This window comes from Amblyomma mixtum, chromosome 3 (assembly GCF_055824585.1).
Source record: "Amblyomma mixtum isolate Tamu chromosome 3, ASM5582458v1, whole genome shotgun sequence".
Lineage (NCBI taxonomy): Eukaryota > Metazoa > Arthropoda > Arachnida > Ixodida > Ixodidae > Amblyomma > Amblyomma mixtum.
In genome coordinates, this window is record NC_143014.1 from 268,258,740 (window position 1) to 268,281,430 (window position 22,691).

A 22,691-nucleotide genomic window follows, 5' to 3' on the forward strand; every position below is an offset into this window, starting at 1 on the left:
CAAAAAACCGTTTCAGCTTCCCTTTAATGTGCATTGCTTGCTTCCGAAAAGTGAGAACTACAGCAGATTTTAGGATATCCACCTCTCATTCTGTCCTGTTCATGTAGGATTAATTTTTTCCCAGTGCTAAATTCTGTGTCAAGGTTGGGGTGGGCAGCGCTAATAGGCCGTAAGCTCTCGAGTATTTGCGTACCATATCGCTTTCAAACGGAAGTGTAGAGCTCATTTCTGTGTCACTCTTTGTTAAGGGAACTGGTGAGTGGATGGCAGTAACCTAGGCTTGGCTACCATTTCAAGTCATTTTTACTGGAACTGTGGCGCTGCGTCTGGACTATCACCAGATTTTGCCTGGGCTGTTTTCGTCACGTGAAGTCCGAATACCCTGGTTGCCTTCCTGCCGAGCATACCCGAGGCTGCGGAAGGTGAGATGCGATTGTCATCGCTGCTGAAGCACGAATGCGGGTTCGCCGGTGCTTTCTTAAGTATCCTACAGGGTGTCTCACCTAAGAGTTTACACAATTTTTAAAACAGGCGTTTTGAGTTAGAAGAGCGCTTGTTTGGGCATAGCATTGTCAGCAGTGTTTTACATCAGAATACAGCTGACATACTACAGCAGGCTCATTAACTAATATAGAACAGTTAACTTTTAACTATTACTGTTAGGTCCTTAAATATTGAAGGGTGTGTAGCCCACTGTGAGTAATGTCCGTATTAGTTTGTAGAATATTAAAACTGCGGTTAGCCTTGGCGCTGTGGTCCAACAAAGTTTGGCTATTTCGACAAGTTACGGGCAGTGAAATGGTTGGTTTGCCTGCAAGCTTCTTGAAAGCGCATGTATTTTGGCGCGATGTAGCCAAAATCTGTTGGGCCACAGCGCCGAGGGTAACCGAGTTGTCGAAATTCTAAAAACTAACATGGATATTACTAACAGTGTGCTACATGCCTTTCAATAAATAAGGAGCCTAGCAGTAACAGTTAAAAAGGTAACTTTCAGTATTATATAACCAGCCTGCTAGTTAGCTCATCTTAGCTCTCTTCCGATGTACTACACTGACGATGCTATGCCGAAAAAAGCGCTCTTCTAACTCAAAAAACCTAGTCATAAGTGAAACACCCTGTATGTCCCATTAGCATAAAAGCCGTCTGCCACTGTCTATGGCACAATATTTGCACAGAGTATGCTGATGTACGATGTCACAACACATGTAAGTGAACATGTATAGTCATGAATGATGGAGTGTAATGTACTGTGAGTGTGAAAGACATGACTGGTAGTCATAGTCATGGATCATGATATTTTGCAACATATGGAGACTCGCACGTTACAAGTAACATAATGGAAAATGTACAGAGTACGAAGTAAGCGTAGTCATAACATGTTGTAGACATGACTGATAATCATTTTGCAACATAGCATGAGTCTGCACTTTACAAGCAACCTTTGGTAACGTGTATAGAGTTTATACAAAGTATGCGTAGTCATGCTTTGTATTCACAGCTATGACTCAGTAATTCTGCTTTCGCATTGGCGTTCTCATTTCACATGTTCTCACATGTAAGCAGTCATAAGCGTCTCAACTGAATTTTTTTTTTGACGACCATGTATGGAAGCGTGTGGAGCACATGGGCGGTGTCAGACTGCGCAGTATAGGAGCGCCGACTTTTTGTGGTGGTCAGCGCAGTGCCACACGCGGGTCTTAACTGATGAGCTGTTTTCGCTCGAGAAACCTTGGCTATATGCGACTGGATGCTCCGCCTTGGTCATGGTCAGAGGTAATGCATCCCAAGCAATGGCTGTGGTGATTATGGCTAGGTAAACAGTATAAGATCACCGAAGTCATGTGGGCTTTGCAGCAGCGAACGGAAGTCTGAGGCCTGTCGACACTGAAGCTCTCTATTTTTGCTTCATGAATTGCAGCTTGCCATCAGGCATAGCAAAGAAGCAGGGGCAGGCTTTTGTCCCTGAGCAATGGACGAAAATAGTACAGATATTGGGGTTTTTCGGTGGTTTCATCGTGGTGATCATCTATGGCAGTTTATTTAGGGGAGCTGGATGGCTTTCAGAATGGTGCGACTAATAGAAGGTAAAATAAGACAGGCTTCAGAGTCTTGGTGGTTAATGAAAGGTGTTTTTGTTCCTGCTTCATTGCCATTGACTTCTACCATTTCCTTTGTGGGTCCCCGCAATGTGCCTTTAGTTAGTCATCTCTGCGGATGGGCCTGTATCGGGTGAGCAAATTCTTGTTCGAAATGCGCTGGCATCTGTCTCAACCTCACTGCTCTGTATTTTTGGCTTACCACCTGTAGAAAATTTGCAGGCATGACACTTTTCCCTCTAGTTCTGTAATGTTTATGAAGCGTAAACAAAATTTGACAATTTGTTGCATTCTTCTGTTTTCTCGAATGTTCTTAAGTTTACAGGAAAACAAACATAAAATCGTGCTTTGTTAACAATTTTGGCCTAAGCAGGAACATTTTTTTTCCATCTGAAATGTTGTACTTCATTTTGTAGTCTCCAACATGCATTTGTTGCAGTGTTTCACATAAGACTGAACATGCTGGCTTACTTGGGCGACCATAGTTTCGAACGCACTCATCTCCTTTGATTCATACAGAACCATGTAATAATCGTAGTGTTTGAATCTCCTGACCCACTGTAAACCACAAACCACCTAGCACCGTTGCCATAAATCTGTAGTTAGTGGTGAAACGGCATCAGCGAATATGCTAGTGAATCAAGGGACCTAGGTATATTTATTCGTGCTGAAAAACACGCTAGGCTGAATGAATGAAGGAAGCAATCAAGCTGAAATTAAGAAAGGCACAGGATTTTCTCAGCATAATTGTGCCTCTAGAACAGAATAGTATACTTAACACCTGCCTGAGAGAGACAGTATAGTAGAAGACAGAAACATAGTAATGTCATGTAGCAGTAACGACGCTGAGATGGCATGCACATAAACTGAAAATAAAAATTAATTGGGCGGACTGCCTTAAAAAAGATGCACGGTCGTGGCTATAACAGCCATTGTGCAGTCGTCAGCACAGCTGTCTAGAGTGCTCAAACAGCGCGCTTTGTTGTGTATTGAAGACAATCGTCACTGTATGGCAGCCCCAGTGCAACTTTTAAACACAGGAGTTAAACACTCTTCATCGGAATGTGCATGTACGATAAGGCCAGCTTTTGAGCCATAGGTCACTTGTAAATGACCAAATTGTACTCCCTGTTTTGGATGACTGTACGTGAAGGTCAGCGGAATCAGAACCTGCCGTTGGCCACTCTGTAAATAAGGATGACTGCGAACTTTCGAAAGAATGCGCCCAGAATACTCCAGTCATTACCAAACATTGTGCAAGCTGGCACATGTGATGAAAATCGAGGAAAGGCTTTTGGGTGCAATCCGTGCAGCTAATGCCATGGTCAGGGAGACATAAAGGGACATTGCAAAAAAAATTAGTAATGCTTCATGGTGTTCCCTTACAAATGTTCGTGTGAGTGTACGTTGAAGAACAACAGGATCTAAGGTAATCCTGAGCCCTCTACTACACCGAGTCCTTCATAGCCGCCATGTTTCACTTTTGGACGTTCAGCCTCACTTAACACATTCTCAGAACAAATAACTGAAAAGTGAAAGCAGGAAAACAAGAAAACAGAAAAATGTCAGCGTTAAATAGTGGGAGTGATACAGATTGATCCAGATAATAGGCACTACTTCTAGTCTTTGTCGTCAATATGATGTCGTCCCGTCGATGCATTCTTCGTAGTTCAGGTGGTCCAGGCCCCGAATAATGTTGAAGGGGGCTTTCAAGCCTTTGCTGTGCGCTGTAGTATTGCGGTCACTTAGAGGCTGCGTTCTTCGTTAATATTAGGTAGCCTTGGGTTCGTCGCCACAAGTTCTCTTATGGACGAACATTCATGTTGTCATTCGCATCATTTTTTGCATCGAGGTGTAGAAGGTGTAGGTCATACAGGAGGGGACTCCAGTCCTCTCCTGTATACCGTGGCCCAGTCTGTAAATAATTTTAAGTGCCATGCATGATGGAGGCGAAATTCTCGACGCCCATGTACTGTGCCATGTCAGTGCACATTAAAGAACCCCAGGTGGTCAAAATTTCTGTAGTCCTTCACTATGGCATCTCTCATAGCCTGAGTTGCTTTGGGACGTTAACGCTGATAGGCCATTAACCGTGATGTATTTGGTGGTGGTGAAATGTGTTTAGTATCAGAAATGGGGTTACTTTATATTAGGATAGGTTCCCTACAACTATATCCTCCCACTGAATTTGAAACCAAATATCTGGCATGTGTTTTCACTAACATTTTAGCATTAATTTTTCAATGAAAGACAGTAGAACTTTCAAGGACCCTGATTGCCTTCAGAAGATGCGCATGCTGTAGTTAAAAGTTCTGCTGTAGTCTGGTACAACTTAAGTCTGCAGTGAAGCTCTGTCCATAATCAGGACCGCTGCATAGAATTCCTGCATGATGAAAAATTAGTCCATTGTTGAAACTTTTCTTGTTACCTAAACAGGGAGCTTACGACAAGAAAAATTTACAAGCTATTGAATTTTGATACTTGGCTTGTTTAATATCGTCAGACAATAAAAGATGATTTCATTTAGTGTTGCAATTGGGCAGCGGAGTAATACGGATGCTGCGGACTGTGGCCCAGTGTTAAGTGCTGTTTTTAAAATTTTTATCTTTCTATAAAACAGCAGCTTGAGGAGTCTGAGAGTGGAAGCCGAATGCAGTTTATGGAAGCATCTCAACCGAAGGTGGTTAGATAATCGGTGGGATGGCTGCCTGTCACATGGTGATTGCTCATGGGGTTTTGTGGGAACTAAGGTGGGTGATTGTGCTTGGTGTGTGCACTGATGTAGCTACAGATGTTGTTTTGCAGTGCACCTCTATTGTTTTGGCCCACCTGAAATGGGACTGGTACGACAAATTAGCATATTTGGGGGTATGTTTCCGGCTTACTAGGTGCAGCAGTTAAGCACAGCAGATCTGACAAACTGCTGCCAACTTCGATCGCCTCGAGCTGCTTCACAGTCTTGTGACCACTTGTTCTAAAACTATTCTTCCTTTGCTGAAGTCAAGTCTGCAGCGAAATGTTGCAAAGCTGCTCACTGCGAAATTGTAGAATTAGCATGATCCCTTCCCAATTTTTCTGTGCCAAAGTAAGCGTGAATTACTTTATAAGGGATTATTGAGAGAGTAAACAATTCTTTAGTGCACTTACTTTTAGAGGCAAGGAATGCTGCCCAAGTCTCGCGGTTGGTTACGATCACTTTATATACGGAATGCTTACTGTTGGCAACAGAGGCATATTCCCACCTCAAAGCATGGTAACTTGATGTGGTTAGCAATGAAAGGGGACTTCTGAATGTGCCACTGGCGGTCTTGAGGTTATCAGATACAAGAGATTGAAAGTTCGGTTAAAATGTTAACCTTAAGAATTTGCATATGCTTTGAAAAGGCAATGCACCGTATATACTCGCGTAATGAACCCACTCGCATAATGAACCCCCCCGAACTTGAAGTCAGTTTTTTGGGGAAAAAAGTGGGTTCATTACGCAAGTATATACGGTACTTCCACTGCAAACCTTAAGTATTTCACATTTTGAGCCATGGATATTACCCCAGAGCTCAGGCAGCATACCTCACCCCTATAGGGAGTGGGCTAGAGGACAGTGCGCTCTGCGTTTACTTCCTTATAGGGTAATTCCTGTCTGTAGTGTGCCTTCGCTGGCCAATCCTTTGTGTGTTCTTTGATACAGGACCCTGGCTGGTGGACATAATATAACCGCAGCTCTGTAGCCGTCTTCCGTCATAACGTCAGCACTGATTGCATCACGTCTGGACGACCACCAGATGTCTCGTGTGGAACGCCGGCATCGCGTGGGGATGACAATCCGTCCAGTTGGTGTGCGTGAGGAACAAGCCGAAGTCCCCAAAGCAGGTGAGGCCTTGTCGGCATCGCCAGAAGGCTGCCAAGTGCATTATTTTAAAAGCCTGTGAGCATATAGTTAAGAGCCAAATTGGCAGGCATCAAACTATGCAGTAGGGGAACCAGGAGTGTTGGCCGATGCAGTGTCACTTGAGCGTCCTGCCTGAGTCACTCTTTTCGCTCAAGATTAATCTGGACTGCTTAAGTTTTCGAGCAAGATGGGCTTCGAGGGTTTCCGGGTGCCCCTTGCGTCCTGCTTCTCTACGTAAGTGGGGTAATAGAACTTGCGTATCCCAAGTGACACTCTGGGATTGTGACAGCGTAAAAGGCGTAACATTGCCTGAACATGTGTGGACACTGGTGCAGTGAACAAGAACCTGGGGGCTGCCAGCATTCAGGCACACCGTTTTGACTTTATTAAACAGAACCAGCTATCAGGCAGAGCAGGCACGACACTGCTAGAGGGGTCCACTAGAGAGGTCTGAGGACACAAGTTCTCAAAAAGGACCCACCTGTAGTGGCTACTGCGAGAGTTCTGATGGAGGCACTGCAGCGAAACTGGCGCCCGGACCCGGAGCAGCTGGTAAACTGGATCTGGAATCCGGTGTAGCCACACTTCCTTTGTCTGTGTGTTTTTCACACTGGAGTAATTGTTCGTAGTGTAATAATTTATAGTGCAAGGTGGGCTTTCAAATTGCAATCAGGGGCGGCTGGTGTGCAGGATGATGGAGAGGCACTTGCATATTGATCTGCTCTTCTTGTTCTATATAAATCTGATCTGTGTAAGTTCCTGCGAAAGGATGAGCTGCACTTCAGGGTCTGTGAGTGTCCTTCGCATTTCAGTGTTATGCGATTAGCCATCATTAGATAAAGAATGATCGACAATGCGGGCAATAAACACTGCACACAGCTGTGTCTTCTAGCGTTGGGGCAATGCACACCTTGTGGGGATTAGGTGCATTAGGATGAAGCACTATGCTTCAATTCTCATCCGCATTGGACCAGCCGACTTGAACAAAATTCCACGATGACAATTTTATAGGTTCTTTTTTAATTGATGCGACCATCAGGTATGAAATGGGAAATTAACTGTTGTCAGTGGTGTCGTGTACATTGCACGACACCATTCTGTGCAAAATATCCTCATGTAACATGACTTGACGCAGTTGAGTGTGAAGAGTTCCAGGGAAGCCCGCCACTAGTTTATGTAGATGCCTTTTATGTACTATGGCTTGTTACTACTAGTGTTGGCAAACATCCAAGAAACAGTGATAATGCAACTTGTAAGCTGCTGATTTCTAGTAATTAACTTTTTATATTGTAGATAAATGCACACTAGTTGCATTTAGAGATTTGCAGCAGGCCGTTAGCAATATCTGTACTATCATATCTACGCTTTCAAAAACCACCCATGCAAAGCATCCGCCCTGGCACTCGTCACTCCTGAGCACAAATGCCATGTGACCTTTTTCCCGGCTGTGCTGCAGTGCTTGGGTACTCAACACCACACAGGAAAGAGATGGCGTGAGATAGCAAATTTTTTTTTGAGACACAACTTCATTGGTAATCACGTTTCCAAAATTCTAAATCTGATATGGCGGTTATCAAGGGTCGATTGAAAAGAGCAGCCCAAAGGTAATAATTAAAAGTGAATTTTCAGAGATTAATGAATGTCTTTATTAACATTATTCAGTCTGCTAACAGTGGCATTATTGTGCTGCAGAAGCTGTCTTTACCGTGTTGCCCTAATCGGCAGTGAGCTACTGTGAGCAGTGATTTTAAATTTTTTTCTAGATTAGAGGATCTACGTGGAATTTTCAAATTTGACTCGAATATCCACAAAAACCACCTCTACAGATCTGTTGTGCTAGAACGTGCCCATCGAAATGATTTCAAGTTCCCTTTAAGAGTAGGCGCCTTATGTGTGTACAAAGTGCACTGAATTCAGGACATCTTAGCAAACTGCCCTTGGCATACATTTACTGCATAAAGTTGTTTTTGGATAAATAGAACTGTTGCATGCGACAAAATGCTTGGAAACACCAGGAATGCTTTCTATAGCTGGCTTCCCATTCACTCAATTGGGAAGCCAGAATAAATACAAATTTATAGACAGCGTACGTTAAAAGAAATAAAATTCTCAGAAATATAAGAGTGTTTCTATTGCAAATCGTCAAGTGCACATTTAAAAATGGAGAAATCTGAACAGGCGTACGTAGCGAGCGCAAGTGCTATGGGCTTAAAATGAAAATTAGAAGCAACACATTCTATTTCACCATGCAAGAAGCTTTATCACAAACTGAGTATACCATGCCATGTACCATGCACCATATACCATGTATGCACACGGTATAGTTTAAATTTCCCCTAGAACGATGGGCCGCATTGACTGCTTTGGCATGGGCTGCATGATGGGCCGCATTGGTACGGGCCGAATGACGGGCCGCATTGGGAAAATTTCGCTACCCCTGGGCCAGAGGCCCGAAAATCGAGGAGGAGGGTGTCAATAACAATGGCTTTTTCTTGGGGGGCGGGGGATGCAAGCAGCAGGTGGCCTATGAGGCATGCAAAAAGTACTTCAGGATAAGAGAGAGACTCCTCAACCCACACTGTATTCCTTTGTAGGAACACTTGTATGTCACTGCGATTATCGCTGAACCAGAAATGGAACTAGTTGCAGTGCTCATCTGATACCGCATGCTTTATTTTCCTTACAAAGCCAGAAATCCTGCTAGATTAGCCACACACATGGCCAGTTAGCGAAAGCAGGCAGAGTGCACGCTGCTTTGTATATACAGTGCTTCTATTATGTTATTGTAGATATGTGCAGTAGTCGTATGTGCGCGGTTATTAGGAGAGCACCTAGACACTCGTGCACTTTTGGTGAAAACATGTTCACCTTTATTTTTTTTATCGTAAATAGTCCTCAAAGCTCTCTCATGTCCTTTCTCGGTAACGCTGCACACTCTCATTGTCCTTGCGACCTTATCCATGTCCATTTATTCCTGCCTGCCGCAGCTCGGGTGCTCAAGATATTAGGTAGCAATCGCTGCTGCTCGCAGTGCCTTTTGCTGCTCTTTTGTATTTTATTATAAACTAAGAGTAGTCAAATTTGGATATATCGAAGCGCAGGGTGACTCTTAATAGCTCGGTATGCTGATAGTTCATAATATAGAAATGGCAGTAGATCATCTTACCTGTAGCCTAAAAGTAAAAATACATACCCACGCTCGTACCCTTGTATGGCACTACAATTATCAATACTTCATTGAAAGCACTGAAAGAAACGAGCAAAGGTGGTGGCCAGCTTAATTTTCTCTTCACTCTACATGCCTTAACACTTCCCTGGAATTCGTTGATATCCAGTTGTTAAAACAAATGCAAAATCATCTCCACCAGCTAAATGTGCAAACCTTCTTGCTTGTAGCCTTTCTCACCTTGGTTTTCCTGGTATTTCTAGCTACAGTTCTGCCGTTAAACTACCAATACGGGGAAACGTGCATGTGGGTAAGAGCGGAGTTTTCAGAATGAGGGAGGACAAAGCTTTTGTAGGGTTGCTGGCAGTCGGGAAGCCCGTGGCTTGCTCGAGCAGGAACAATTTTAGAGTAGATGGAGCTCCTGTGTCTTCCTTTCAGTTAGGAAGCGAGAACATAACAAGGGCGGCAGGCACCACTCCCCCTTTTGCCCCAGAAAAAGAGAGTAAACTTAGCAGCAGCTCTTCCCTTCTTCCTGCATAGGGATGCTTTGTGCGTGGGGAGAGGTGGGTTGTGGGTCAATTTACAGATCACCTGTGCCATGGATACTGCGAAGTGCATCCTCCATGCCTTTCTCTACCAGTTCGATGCTTTCGCCCTCTACACTATGAAAGTTAAGGACTGACACTTAGGAATAAAGGGAAAGGCAGGAAGTTACTACACTTCAGTGGCTCTACAGTGAAGGCTATGCAGGAACGATGGCAACGCAGGAACAGGAAGGAGGTGGGCTTCTGTCCCTTTGTTCCCATGTCATGTTGGGTGGGTTCGTTGTTCTGTTAAGGTGTGCAGAAGGGTAAAAGAGAGCGAGAGGTTTTTCGGGTGCCTCGCTTCTTGTGTGCTCTTGAAGACAGCTGACGTCTGTTGTAAGGTAACACAAATTAAGGGACCTCCCCACATATTTCCCTGTCGACAAAGGATCAGTATTGTCTGTGGAAGTAACATATTGGCAAATTTTATTTGTAAAAGAACTCTCGCGGTGAAGCTTACTCGTGAAGCTGGCACGAGCCTTCATATAAAAGTGAAACTGACGGCCGGCTGAAGTAGGCCACAGCTGTGCGGCCCGCTTGCAGCCCACTGGCCATGTGTTTGAGCCAGGCCCCTGGTCTGGAGGCTGGCAAATAGCGCTTGTATGAAAGGCCCAAACCAAAGAAAATCGTTTGAATGAGCATATGTTGTTTAGTAACGACGCGTATTTTGTGCATTCTTCGTGCATCTTTTTTACAGTGTACCACAATGCCTCCAGTGAATTTTAAGAAGTGACATGCGTGATGACTAGGCACGTTTTCTGGTAATGTAACGGTTCATTCAGTGAAGCTGTCACATGGTTATTACTGCCATCTGGACAAGAATTTCTCATACCATTGCAGAAGTATCCTCCTTAGGCTTCTTCAGGTGGTTGTGCCGTCAGGTTTTGTCTCATATCACAGTGCTCTGATAGGCACTTGAAATATCTCTTCCAAAAGTGCTGTCTTTCGCGGACTCGAAATCCACTCGTTAAAGCTGCGGAGTATTTTTGTCCGAAGGAATAAATTTGGTGTGATGCTGCCCTTTATTTGTGTGCCTTGGTGTGTGTGCTGCAGCTGAGATCTGGATGCAACTGCTGGTGCAGGAAGGACACGTGGTGGCGGTCAGTACAGAGGGCTGCTTGGCGATCGTCTCAACTTTTCTTTTTCGAAGCGTTCTTGCCACGTCTCGAAAATACAGTTTCATCTGGATTGTTGTCGTCAAGTGGAGGCAGTTCGTTTTTCTGCCGTGCGTGTCGGAAGGCCCTCCAGGTGAGATCACGTGATTTTCCCCGCGTGGCAGCAGCAATGAGATGTCAGTGGTGTCCACTCTTCCTCTGTCCACATGTTTTTGGCACTGGAAACAAAATGCGAGGTCACTGGTCCGTTTTTTGGATATCTGCGTATGAAAGCATGACAAGCAAGCTGAAGGGCTCTGTTAGGGGGACCTGATGTGGACGTTGACGCAGTGGCTTTTCGCTAAAAGTAAATCTGAACTGCATACGTTTTTTTGAAAATATGCGCTTCTTCAGGATCTCTTTCGTTCACTTTTCCTTCGCTGACAGAGAATGCGCGACACAGGTCACACCGCGATTGACACTAACGCTTGATGTTCCGCATGAAGAAACTGTCATTTGCCACGCCACGATGGAGATTGTTATCAGGTGGGACTGTATGCGCCTGCATCTTAAAGCATTAGTGGCTATACACACCTAGTGGTGGTTAGGAGAACTAGGACGAAAGCACCACGCTTCACCTGTTGCCACAGCTGATCAGCTGGCATTGGCAGAACTCCACGCTGGTGACTTCAAGCCTTATGAATCTAAAGAGCACATTGCTTCATTGTTAGCTCTTTAAATGTGCATTGTGGAACACCATTGTAATGAAAATCTGGCCCATGTAACACAACAGGATGTGGGATTATCTGGTCATTCTAGATGCACGCTGACGTTTAATTTCGGTTGCATCTCACGTGGATTCATAACCCGTGGCAGAACAAAGGTGTGGGGCACACTTATGAAACAATGCAAATTGTAGAGTGTATATTTGCACAGGATTCAGTGCTTTCAGCAGACGATTTTGTCTTGAGGGACTTTGGACATTTTGTCTTCTGCGGCCTAGTACACTGGTAGGCTTACACATCACGGCGTGTTTCCGCTATGTGGTGTTTATATCTGCTGAAGCTGTCGCTATACAGTTGTTGTTTGCAGCGGACGAAAGCTTTGACACTTGTTTTTTTCTGCAAAGGCACCGTCTTTAATGCATAATGCAGTTATGCTCATGTGTTTGATGCTTTGTAGCCCGGAGTTGAAACTGAGAGAAGAACTACAGTTTAACGCTGCATTCTCAATTCTGCAAGGGAACCAAGATGATATTTTAGCACAATTCTATAAATGTACTTGGACTAACGGTCTTATTTATGACATCAATTCTTCTTGATTCGTGCTGGCCCACATGTATTTCGTTGGATTGAACACTCCATTTGGCAGCCGATGGATTGTTTAAATTTTCCGAAATACATGGGAGATATCTTACACAGCGTGTTGAGGGAAGAGTGTTCTTCGAGCAATGACAATCATCGCATTAATAATTTTGTAATTTTCCTTTCTGGAATTGTAGCGGGCAAACATGTGGCAGAAATTGTGCTTTCTGATCTTCTGCCGATGATGAAGAGGCGATCACTCTTCTCCTTTGTGTCGTTTGTTGGTCGTTTTTGATTTTTTTAATGCAGCTATAGTACTGACTATGTCCATGGTTGACTGCCATGTAGAAAAGTTTATCAAGCACGCCTTTGGGGGCAAATATTTATTGGTTTTTATGCACTCCGAATTACACGAGATTTAATGTCGCAGTGCTTAATTTGCATATGCAGTCTTGCTTAATATATTTATTCTAAGCTATGAGCAAAATCTACATTGAAGCTATGTTTTTGTAGTAGTAGCACATTCTTAAATGTTATTCCTGTGGGAGTGCATTGCTAAGTACCTTCCCTTAGGTACGGCCGCTGGAGGAGCTCAGTTGTTATGGTGCTCTGCTGCTGACCCAAAAGACGTGGGTTCGCTCCCGGCCATGAACGGTCGAATTTCGATTAAGGCGATATTCTAGACGCCCGAGTAGTGTGCGATGTCAGTGCTCGTTAAAGAAGCCCAGGTGGTCGAAATTGCTGGAGTCCTTCACTACTGCGTCTCTCATAGCCTGTGCTGCTTTGGGACATTAAACCCCCACGAACCAAACCAAACCCTTAGGTGCCCGCCGGGGTGGCTGTGGTGCTCGGCTTCTGAGCGCCTGATGGTGGGATGCAATCGATGCTGCAGTGGACACATTTTCATTGGATTGAAGCCCAAAGATGCCCTGTGGTGTGAAATGTCATTGCGCATTAAAAATTCCCAGGTGGTCTAAAATAATCCAGAGCCCTCCGCTAACACGTTTCTCATTGCCCATGTTAAAACCTATGATAGATTCTGATAGATTCTGTAAAATACGTACCCCTCTAAATTTCACCTGGCTACGGCAGCACAACTTATACAAGCAGGTTTTCGAACCATGGGGGTTTATGGAACGGGCAATCATGAGAGCATATTTAGGAACAGCTTTTGCTTTTCCTGCATTTGGTCTCGGGAAGACTCCTTCAATTACTCATCACTGCAGGGTTGCCTCCTGGCTGAGGAAGATTGGGGGCAAAAATGGAGATCATAATGCGGGCCTAGCCTGATCCCTTTGCATTCTTCTACAAGCGCCCTTTGTAGAAATTTTTCTTGCATCCATGCCAGTTTGATCTCTTCATACCCAAGAATTCTGGACAAAAGCATTTTTCAACAGCTAACTGCTTATGAATACAATTATTTCATATAATGTAAGATTTTAACAATAACAGTAATGTATCAGCAGATCACCCGAAGGCAGTCTTGCATCTTCTTTCTTTCGAATAATTTTTTTTCTCTCTTCAAAAGCATACCCTATTTGTTTTCTATAGCAGCCTAAACTGTTCGATGCAATCGATGGAAACACTTTAAAAGAAAGGTTTTGCTACATATCATAACAGTATCTTAAAATCTTTCAGTTTTTGCAATTTTTTTCCAAGAATGTTGGACATGGCTACCGAGGTGTTTTCTGTACTACAGCAGAGTTAATTTGGCAAACAGTTCTATTTTGCCTCATATTTTTTTTCCTGCCATTCAGGCCTGGCTCTGATAAACTACAAAGCGCTTTTGTAAATTTCGACTTTATCTGCAGCATGTTTCCTTCTGCACTTTCGCCTTGATGGTGCAGTCAGAACCTTATCGTACTTTTTGACGTGCATTGCACTGATCTGCTCTGATTCATGCAGGCCACTTACTTCTCATACTGTGTGAACCTCTGTAAGCCAATCTTGGTCTTCACCGAGTTCTGCTTTAATGAGGCTTCCTTCAAGGATTCTTTTGTAGTTGTATAATGTATAGGCTCCTTCAGCGCAGCCAGTTTTCAGTTTGATTCTCAGGCCGTTGGATGTCAGCAGAGGCGTGTTCCAGTGGCAGTGTTGCCTGTTTCACACTGGCATAAGAATATGCAGCCGATTACAGTCAAGAGTCGGAGCTGGGCTCAGATTTGATAAAACGCGATAGTGTTAATACTTCCAGTGTGCAGAAAACCTGGTGTCGTCAGTGTGGAACGATACATAGGATGGCGCAGGGTAGCCCAGGCAGCCAGCCCCGCGAAATCAGGCTAGCTGGGCTACCAATGTCACGTGAGCTTGTGGCGTCCTCACAACCTGCCCACCAAATCGTGAGCAAACTAAATGCCCTGGAAAGTGGTAGCTACGTTAAACTCAAGATTGCTCGGCAAGAGAAACTTGGGTCGCACAAGACCCACCAGTGGCAGCACCTGCCATCGCAGGGCAGTGGTGCATCCATTAACTGCTGCATCATGGTGCATGCAGTGGTCTGAGGAGTCCTGGAGAGCCATGAATGTAGAGTTGAGAATGACCAACTTCTCATATATCTGCATTAACTCAATAGCGGTATTGTGTCGTATCTTTTGGACAGAGCTTAAGTGTCCGCTCCAATTGTTTTTTGGATGTTCATTCAGCTTATGACTGGGTCCCATACTGCACAAAAACACTGGCTTGTTTCTACGTCTTTTTCTGAAAGTATGGGAAGATTCGTGAGCTATCATTTGGCAAGGAAAATGTATTGGCATTTAGGCTAGGCTTGTTGATATCTAGTGTTCCTCCGTGGGTTTTGTATGCTCAAAATCACTGAAATAAATCTGTTCTAGATTGTGTCCAATCTCTGAATAAACATCTTATTACGTGTGTGTATTGATCTGTAGAGCTTTCTTAGAGTTTACACAGGTGGCATTATACTTAAGGATATGAATTTCATTGTGTAATCAGTGTAAGACTATTTTAAAATGCAAATGTTTTACGGTGCATGGTCATTAGGTGTGACCGATGACAAAGCTGTTGGATCTTTTTTCGACATTTTAATTTGGTCTTATTTTTGGTTTCTTCCTAATTGTGTCTTTGCACCAAAACCTTTGAATGCCTTCTATTACACTGTCAATTTTCCTGTAGACAGAGATATCTCGTTGCTGCAGGATTGCCACCGACATCGAAGTTGACGGGAAACAATATGCAAAACCAGCGTGGATTTCGGCAGTCTCCAAGTATTCCTCTAGAAGTATGCTTTGCCTCAAGAGCAATGAAGCTACACATCGGAATGTAGGGTTTGCTTCAAGTGCCATTGCATGGTATGTCCCAGCTGCTGTCCGGCATTTTCACAGATTCTGAATTCAGTAACCTTGGGCAGCTATTGCTGCTGTTACATGCGTCTCTAACGTTTATTAAGCAGTAAGTGTCGAAGAAGGTGCGCGTCAAGAAATTTATTTTTTTTTCTCTTTGGTACCGGTAAAGAGGTGGCCCAACCGAAGCCTGAACTGAACTGAAAACCAGAAGCGAAGCTGCATATTACCCGGCACAGAAATGAAGATAACTTTTCCTGCCACCTCGTGCCGGAACCAGAACTGGGACTAGTTGCAGTGCTCGTCTGATACCGCAAACTGTATTTTCCTTACAAAGCCAGAAATCCTGTTAGACGAGCCGCACGCATGGTCAGTTAGCGAAAGGATGCCAAGTGCACGCTGCTTTGTATATACAGTGCTTCTCTGTTATTGTAGATATGTGCATTGGTAGTACGTGCACGGTTGTTATTAGGAGAGCGCCTAGACACTCGTGCACTTTTGGTGAAAACATGTTCACCTTTACTTTTTTATCGTAAATAGTCCTCAAAGCTCTCTCATGTCCTTTCTCAGTAACGCTGCACACTCTGATTGTCCTTGCGACCTTATCCATGTCCATTTATTCCTGCCTGCCGCAGCTCGGGTGCTCAAGATATTAGGTAGCAACCGCTGCTGCTCGCAGTGCCTTTTGCTGCTCTTTTGTATTTTATTATAAACTAAGAGTAGTCAAATTTGGATATATCGAAGCGCAGGGTGACTCTTAATAGCTCGGTATGCTGATAGTTCATAATATAGAAATGGCAGTAGATCATCTTACCTGTAGCCTAAAAGCAAAAATACATACCCACGCTTGTACCCTTGTATGGCACTACAATTATCAACACTTCATTGAAAGCACTGAAAGAAACGAGCAAAGGTGGTGGCCAGCTTAATTTTCTCTTCACTCTACATGCCTTAACACTCCCCTGGAAATCTCTCATATCGAGTTGTTAAAACAAGTGGAAAATCATCTCCACCAGCTAAACGTGCAAACCTTCTTGCTTGTAGCCTTTCTCGCCTTGGTTTTCCTGGTATTTCTAGCCACAGTTTTGCCGTTAAACTACTGAAACGGGGAAAGGTTCATGTGGGTAAAAGCGGAATTTTCAAAATGAGGGAGGAGAAAGCTTTTGTAGGGTTGCTGGCAGTTGGGAAGTCCGTGGCTTGCTCTAGCAGGAACAAGTTAAAAGTAGATGGCACTCCTGTGTCTTCCTTTCAGTAAGGAAGCGAGAACATAACAAGGGCGGCAGGCACCACTCCCCTTTCCTCCCAGAAAAAGAAAGTAAACTTAGCAGCTCTTCCCTTCTTCCTGCATAGGGATTATTTGTGCGTGGGGAGAGGTGGGTTGTGGGTCAATTTACAGATCACCTGTGCCATGGATACTGCGAAGTGCATCCTCCATGCCTTTTTCTACCAGTTCGATGCTTTCGCCCTCTACACTATGATAGTTAGTGGCTGACACTTAGGAATAAAGGGAAAGGCATCAAGTTACTGCACATCACTGGCTCTGCTGCAAAGGCTATGCAGGAAGGATGGCAACGCAGGAACGGGAATTAGATGGGCTTCTGTCCCTGTGTTCCCATGTCTTGGTGTGTGGGTTCGTTGTTCTGCTAAGGGGTGCAGAAGGGTAAAGGAGAGAGAGAGGGTTTTCGGGTGCCTCGCTTCTTGTGTGCTCTTGAAGACAGCTGACGTCTGTTGTAAGGTAACGGAAATTAAGGGACCCCCGTGTATTTTCCTGTCGGCAAAGGATCAGTATATTCTGCGGACGTAACTTATTGGCCGGTTTTAGTTGGAAAAGAACTCTGGCCGTAAACCTGACTCGTGAAGCTGGCATGAGCTTTCAGAATAGAAGTGAAACTGTGGGCCCGCTGAAGCAGGCCACAGCTCTGCGGCCCGCTTGCAGCCCGCCGGCTGTGTATTTGAGCCAGGCCCGTGGTCTGGAGGCTGGCAAATAGCACTTGTATGAAAGACCCAAATCAAAGAAAATCATTTGAATGAGCATATGTCGTTTAGTAACAACTCGTATTTCGTGCATTCTTCGTGCGTCTTTTTTACAGTGTAATAACAGCCATTCTGATCTCTCACAACGCCTCCAGTGAGTTTTAAGAAGTGACATGCGTGATGACTAGGGACATTTCTGGTAATGTAACGCTTTGTTCCGTGAAGCTGTCACATGGTTATTCCTGCCATCTGGACAAGAATTCCCTACACCATTGCAGAAGTGTCCTCCTTAGGCTTCTTCAGCGGGTTCTGCCATCAGGTTTTTCTCTCATGGCAGAGTGGTCCGATAGGCACTTGAAATAAGGGTTCCAAAAGTGCTGTCTTTCGCAGACTCTAAATCGAGTTAATAAAGCTGCGGAGTATTTTAGTCCAAGGGAATAAATATGCAAAACCAGCATGGATATCGGCAGTCTCCAACGTATTCTACTAGAGGCATGCTGTGCCTCAAGAGCAATGAGGCTGCACATCTGAATGTAGGATTTGCTTGAAGAGCCATTGCATGCTATGGCGCAGCTGCAGTCGATTATTTTTAGATTCCGAATTGAGTAATTTTGGGCAGGGCAGCATTAACTGCTGTTGCATGCTTCCGTAAGTTTTATCAGCAATTAGTGTTGAAAGAGCTGCGTGTCAAGAAAACAATGTTTTTTCTATTTGTTACCTGCAAGGGGGGAGCCCAGCCGAAGCTGGAACTGAACTTAAAACCAGAAGGAAGCCGTATATTCCCCTGAGCAGGAACGATCATATTTTTTCTGCTACCTTGTAAGTGAAACAGAACTGGGACCAGTTGTAGTGCTCGTCTCATACCGCAAGCTGTTTGTTTCCCTTACAAAGCCTGAAATCATTTTGCAGTCGAGCTGCACACGCATGATCAATTAGCAACAGGACGCAACGGGCATGTGGCTTTGTATAAACAGTGCATTGTATATATGCACTATCTGTAACCTAGAAACAAAGATACATTGCACCCACGCTAGTGTCGTACTTCTTTACACAACATACTGCTGGCTGACGTGCTGTCAGCGCATCGTTCTCTGGGTGTTGCTATGCCTAACCTCCTTCGGATCAAAGCCTTCCAACGTAACGCCTCCCTGTCATAAGATGTATAATCCTGTTCCCACTGCGCTGTAAGAACGATCACTTATTGAAATTAAGGTAAAGTTGGTTTCCACAGTACTTTCGGCAGGGAAGCGAACTTTAGCACAGCCTGCTGGAGCCGCCGCTAGTTTGTCAGTTAAGCCGGCTTCACCACATGACAGCGATTTGGCATGGAAACTGAGATCAGGAAACCGAAGGCTGTGCTGAGGCACACCACACGTTCACCTCGTCGCACGGTTTCGTAGCACTAGTGCTATCATAGGTGCCCAAGGCCGCGCAGCTGATCAGTCTCTATGCAATGTGATAGCAGTGTTCCTTTTGGAGTAGTATCAGCTGCAGGGGCGTAGTGTGCCGTTGGAGACATCCAGTGACCGCCTAAATGGTAACTAGGTATATTGTGTGACTTTCCTATACTTTTACACAGGATTTTCAAGGGGATAATCTGTGTGTTTGATATACCCAAAAATACGATATACCAGGTTCTGTGTATCCAGGCTGAAGTGTATTGTAATTCACATCAATCAAGATGGGGGAGGGGGGACAGTTTCTTAGGTGAGCAGAAGACTTTTACATGCGAAAGAATGTTCTCATGCACACTGCAACTTTGTCCTTTTCCTAACGATAGGGGCTGAACTGCAGTTACAGGAAAGGAATAGCTGCAGCTCGGTGACCCTGTCACCTTGTTTCATTGGATTATTTGCAGCACGCCTTGAATGTTGCAAGACTGTCTGCAAGGACGGTGTCACATGCTGGAGACTGGGCACCTTCATCTTTCTGCGAAACAAGCAGTTTTGCCCCCTAAAGGGGAATGTGGCAGTCTCCAGTGTGGAATGCAGCAGTCTCCGTGTTCCACTAGAGCCATGCTGTGCCTGAAGAGCAATGAAGCTGCGCATCAGAACGTGGGGGATGCTTGAAGAGCCATAGCATGGTATGTCACAGATTCCGAATTGAGCAGTTTTGGCTCCTGTTGCATGCTGTTGCAACGCGTTTTAGTCCCCACCTCTTAACGAATTGTTCTTGCCATTTCGGCATTGGGCCATTGGAATAAGCCTTCAATTACTCACTTCTGCTGCTTTTCCTCCTGGCTGAGCTACTTTTGATGAATGATATGGCGTTCAGAATACAGCGGCGTCAGGCCTAACATGACGCCTTTGCATGCTTCTGCAACCGCCGTTTAGAATAATTTTGAGCATCCGTGCCACTTTCAGCTACTGCTACTAATATGTGTTTCCACATTGCAACAAAGCAGTTGGACAAACTTCTGCTTGGCCTAATTCCTTTTGCTTGTCCTTTTACCCTGACTTGGAAATAAGCAATCAGTAGTACTTGTCTCTTTTGACATTACCTGTAACATTTTGCTTTCAGCAATTTCATCCCGATGGTGCAGTCACCATCATACTAAGGTGTCATTTTTCTGACTTTCACCATACTTCTACCCCTGATTCATGTGACCTGCTTCCTTATAGTATGAACCACTAAGCTTTTCTCGGTTTTCGCAGGGATCTTTTGGTTTTCTTGAGAGGAGCAATATATTCGTTTTTTTCGATGTTCCTTCTGCCGATGACTAAGCATATTGGTTGTTCCCACAGATTTGTTTGTTTATCCTCTGATTTCTCCTTCATGCAGCATGTCCAAGTGATGTCCAGTCCACTTTCAATGTCCTACTGCTGTCAAAATGTGCTGAACGACCTTTTGGCAATGAAAATGACTATGTATTTAGGCCACACTGCTTGATATTTAATGGTGCATGAAATTCGCATGATAACAATCACCCTAAATATATCTCTTCTAGGCTACATGTGATTTTTGGGGTGAAAATGATTTTTTCTTTAACTTGTGCATAGTCGACGACCGATTTTTCGGACTTTCTAGGGACCGCGAAAAGACCGAAAAATCGGGCAGTCTGGAAAATCAAATTTCACCGAAAAAATCACGAACTTATTACCACTATGCCGGAGAAAGCGGCCAATTGTATTGCACACATTTTAAAGCTCCTCATGACTATATTTTGCCGCGTGAAATACCGTATAAACGCGTACAAGGGCTGCACTTTTTTTTTCCAGATTCGAGGGCCAATTTTCGGGGTGCGGCCCATACACGCGATGTGCGAAAAAAAAATTTTTTTAAGTAAAAACACACCAACCAGGGAATGAGCGACATTTATTCTGCGTTCAATCGTCACTCGCGAAGTATTTAGACTCCTGAGCTGGTGCTGCGCTCTGGTGCACGCTCATGCCAAAAGAAGCCGCGCAGCATGTCCGCTGTCAACGCGTAGCCATTGTTCCGAAATTCCATCACATAGAGGAGCAGCTCTTCTTCCAGTTCAGCAAACTCGCACGGCTTGCCTCGGAAAGCGCGCTTTTTGCAGCTTGTGTTTCTCTTTTGGTTGCACCATCATCGGACGCACTTCTCGGCCACTTCGAATTTCCCGCCCGCCGCATGCTTACCGACCGCGTTCGAGAGCTAACTCCCAGCCGTGTAGCTTAAGGTGCTTGCCCATCGCGCTAAACCTGTGAAGCTCGGCGGCAGCACACGAAAGCCACTATCACGGCGAACGCGCTAACACGCATGCTAACACGCCACGAAAGGCTGGAGCTGGCGATACTGATGCCGATGTGAACAGCGGAAAATCGCGACGGAGAAAAAAGTTGATGATAATGATCACGGCGCCATCCATAGACGGCACTTGGAAGCTCCGGTGCGCGTGCGTGGCCTCCGCGAACGGCGCAGCGCCGGAGCAGATCGCGGCCGCGATATGATCCGGCGGCAGTCATGTTGTAACAGCGTCATGTTAAAACAGCGTGTAACAGTTTTGTTTTGTTAGAAAAGATGACGCTGACGGATCAGAAAAGATGCCGCTGACCGTCAGTGGCAAGTATCAAAAGCCTCGATGCTTTAAGGCAGCCGGTTGATTGCCCTGCGTCTACAAGGCGAACAAAAAGGCGTGGATGACGTCTTCTCTGTTGATGGAATTTGTCACGTACCTTGACCGCAAAATTTCTTGCCGAAACAGAAAAATAGTTTTGTTGCTGGACCAGTGTACCGCCCACCTGAAATAAATGACGCTACAGAGTGTTAAAGTGGTGTTCCTGCCCCCGAACGCAGCGAGTCATTTACAACCACTGGATGCTGGAATTATCAGAAATGTCAAACACCATTTCAAGGGTTTGTTGGTGCGCCGCCTCTTCGCGGAGATTGAACGGAAGGACGCTAATCTCCAGATTTGTCTTCTGGATGCTATGCACTTTGTCGCAATGGCCTGGGATAGGGTCACTCCTGCGACTGTCGCGAATTGTTTCGCGAAGTGCGGGATTTTCAAATCCGCCGTGGCTGCCGCCTCGCAAGTGCCAGACCCGATTCCGACCGACGTCTGGAACCAACTTGGCGTCGACTGTCGCGCCGACGATTTTGTCACCGCGGACGACGATCTCGCCACCTGTGGTCTCCGCACAGTTCAAGATATTGCGGAGGAAGCATCATCACAGCCTGACATCCCAAGCAGTGACGAAGACGACGACCAAAGCAGTGATGGCCCACCGCCGACAGCATCAGAAACAATGCACGCCTTCGATATTCTGCGGCGTGCCGTGAACTCGAGTCTGTGCGGGAGAACACAGCAGCCCAGTTCTTCAGCTTTCAAAGCTCTCTGCTGTCAGATCTCAGGGAAAAGAAGGTGCAGAAGGATATACGCGACTTCTTTCAACGAAAATAAATGTTTCGTGCGTGTTGGAAGGTTCGAAAATGGATTTTGCTCATTTTTTGGTGGTACGAAATTTCGGGTGATACAAAAATTTTCACCGCCCCTTGAATTTCACATCACTGAGATTCTACTGTACGTGAAAACATTGTAGGGACAATTACGCTTCTCTCGGATACGCAATTTGGGCAGAGATCTGTTGGTGCCTTGGCCTCTGTAGGCTCATTGTTTTGCTTTGCTGGGTCGTCAGCATGTCTGGCGATTCTGCTTCGATGGTAATATTAGTTATGAAGACGACTATGTGCAATGCACAGCACGATAGTGTATCAGTTTAACACGAGATGCGGTCTGTGGGGGAGATGGCCTAGTGCTGTCGTGCACTGGCCAGCGATGCTAATCTGCTCGCGGCAATGCAGATTCGAATCCCAGTTGCAGCAGT

General features: G+C 45.0%; 1 protein-coding gene across 9 annotated transcripts in view; it reads left to right on the forward strand.

Moving 5' to 3' along the window:
* Nucleotides 1-22,691, forward strand: part of LOC149354687 (uncharacterized) — a 37,662-nt gene that overhangs the window by 7,815 nt on the left and 7,156 nt on the right. For 2 of the 9 annotated variants that reach the window (XR_016291373.1, XR_016291371.1), the window contains exons 2-5: nucleotides 249-422; nucleotides 5,782-5,963; nucleotides 10,815-10,980; nucleotides 15,283-15,591. Coding sequence is in view for 3 of the 9 variants with exons in the window: in XM_089583478.1 (XP_089439604.1) it covers nucleotides 342-422; nucleotides 5,782-5,821 (121 nt within the window). In the remaining 6 variants the exon portion in view is untranslated. The other 7 variants (XR_016291374.1, XM_089583479.1, XM_089583478.1 and 4 more) reach the window with 6 other exon arrangements.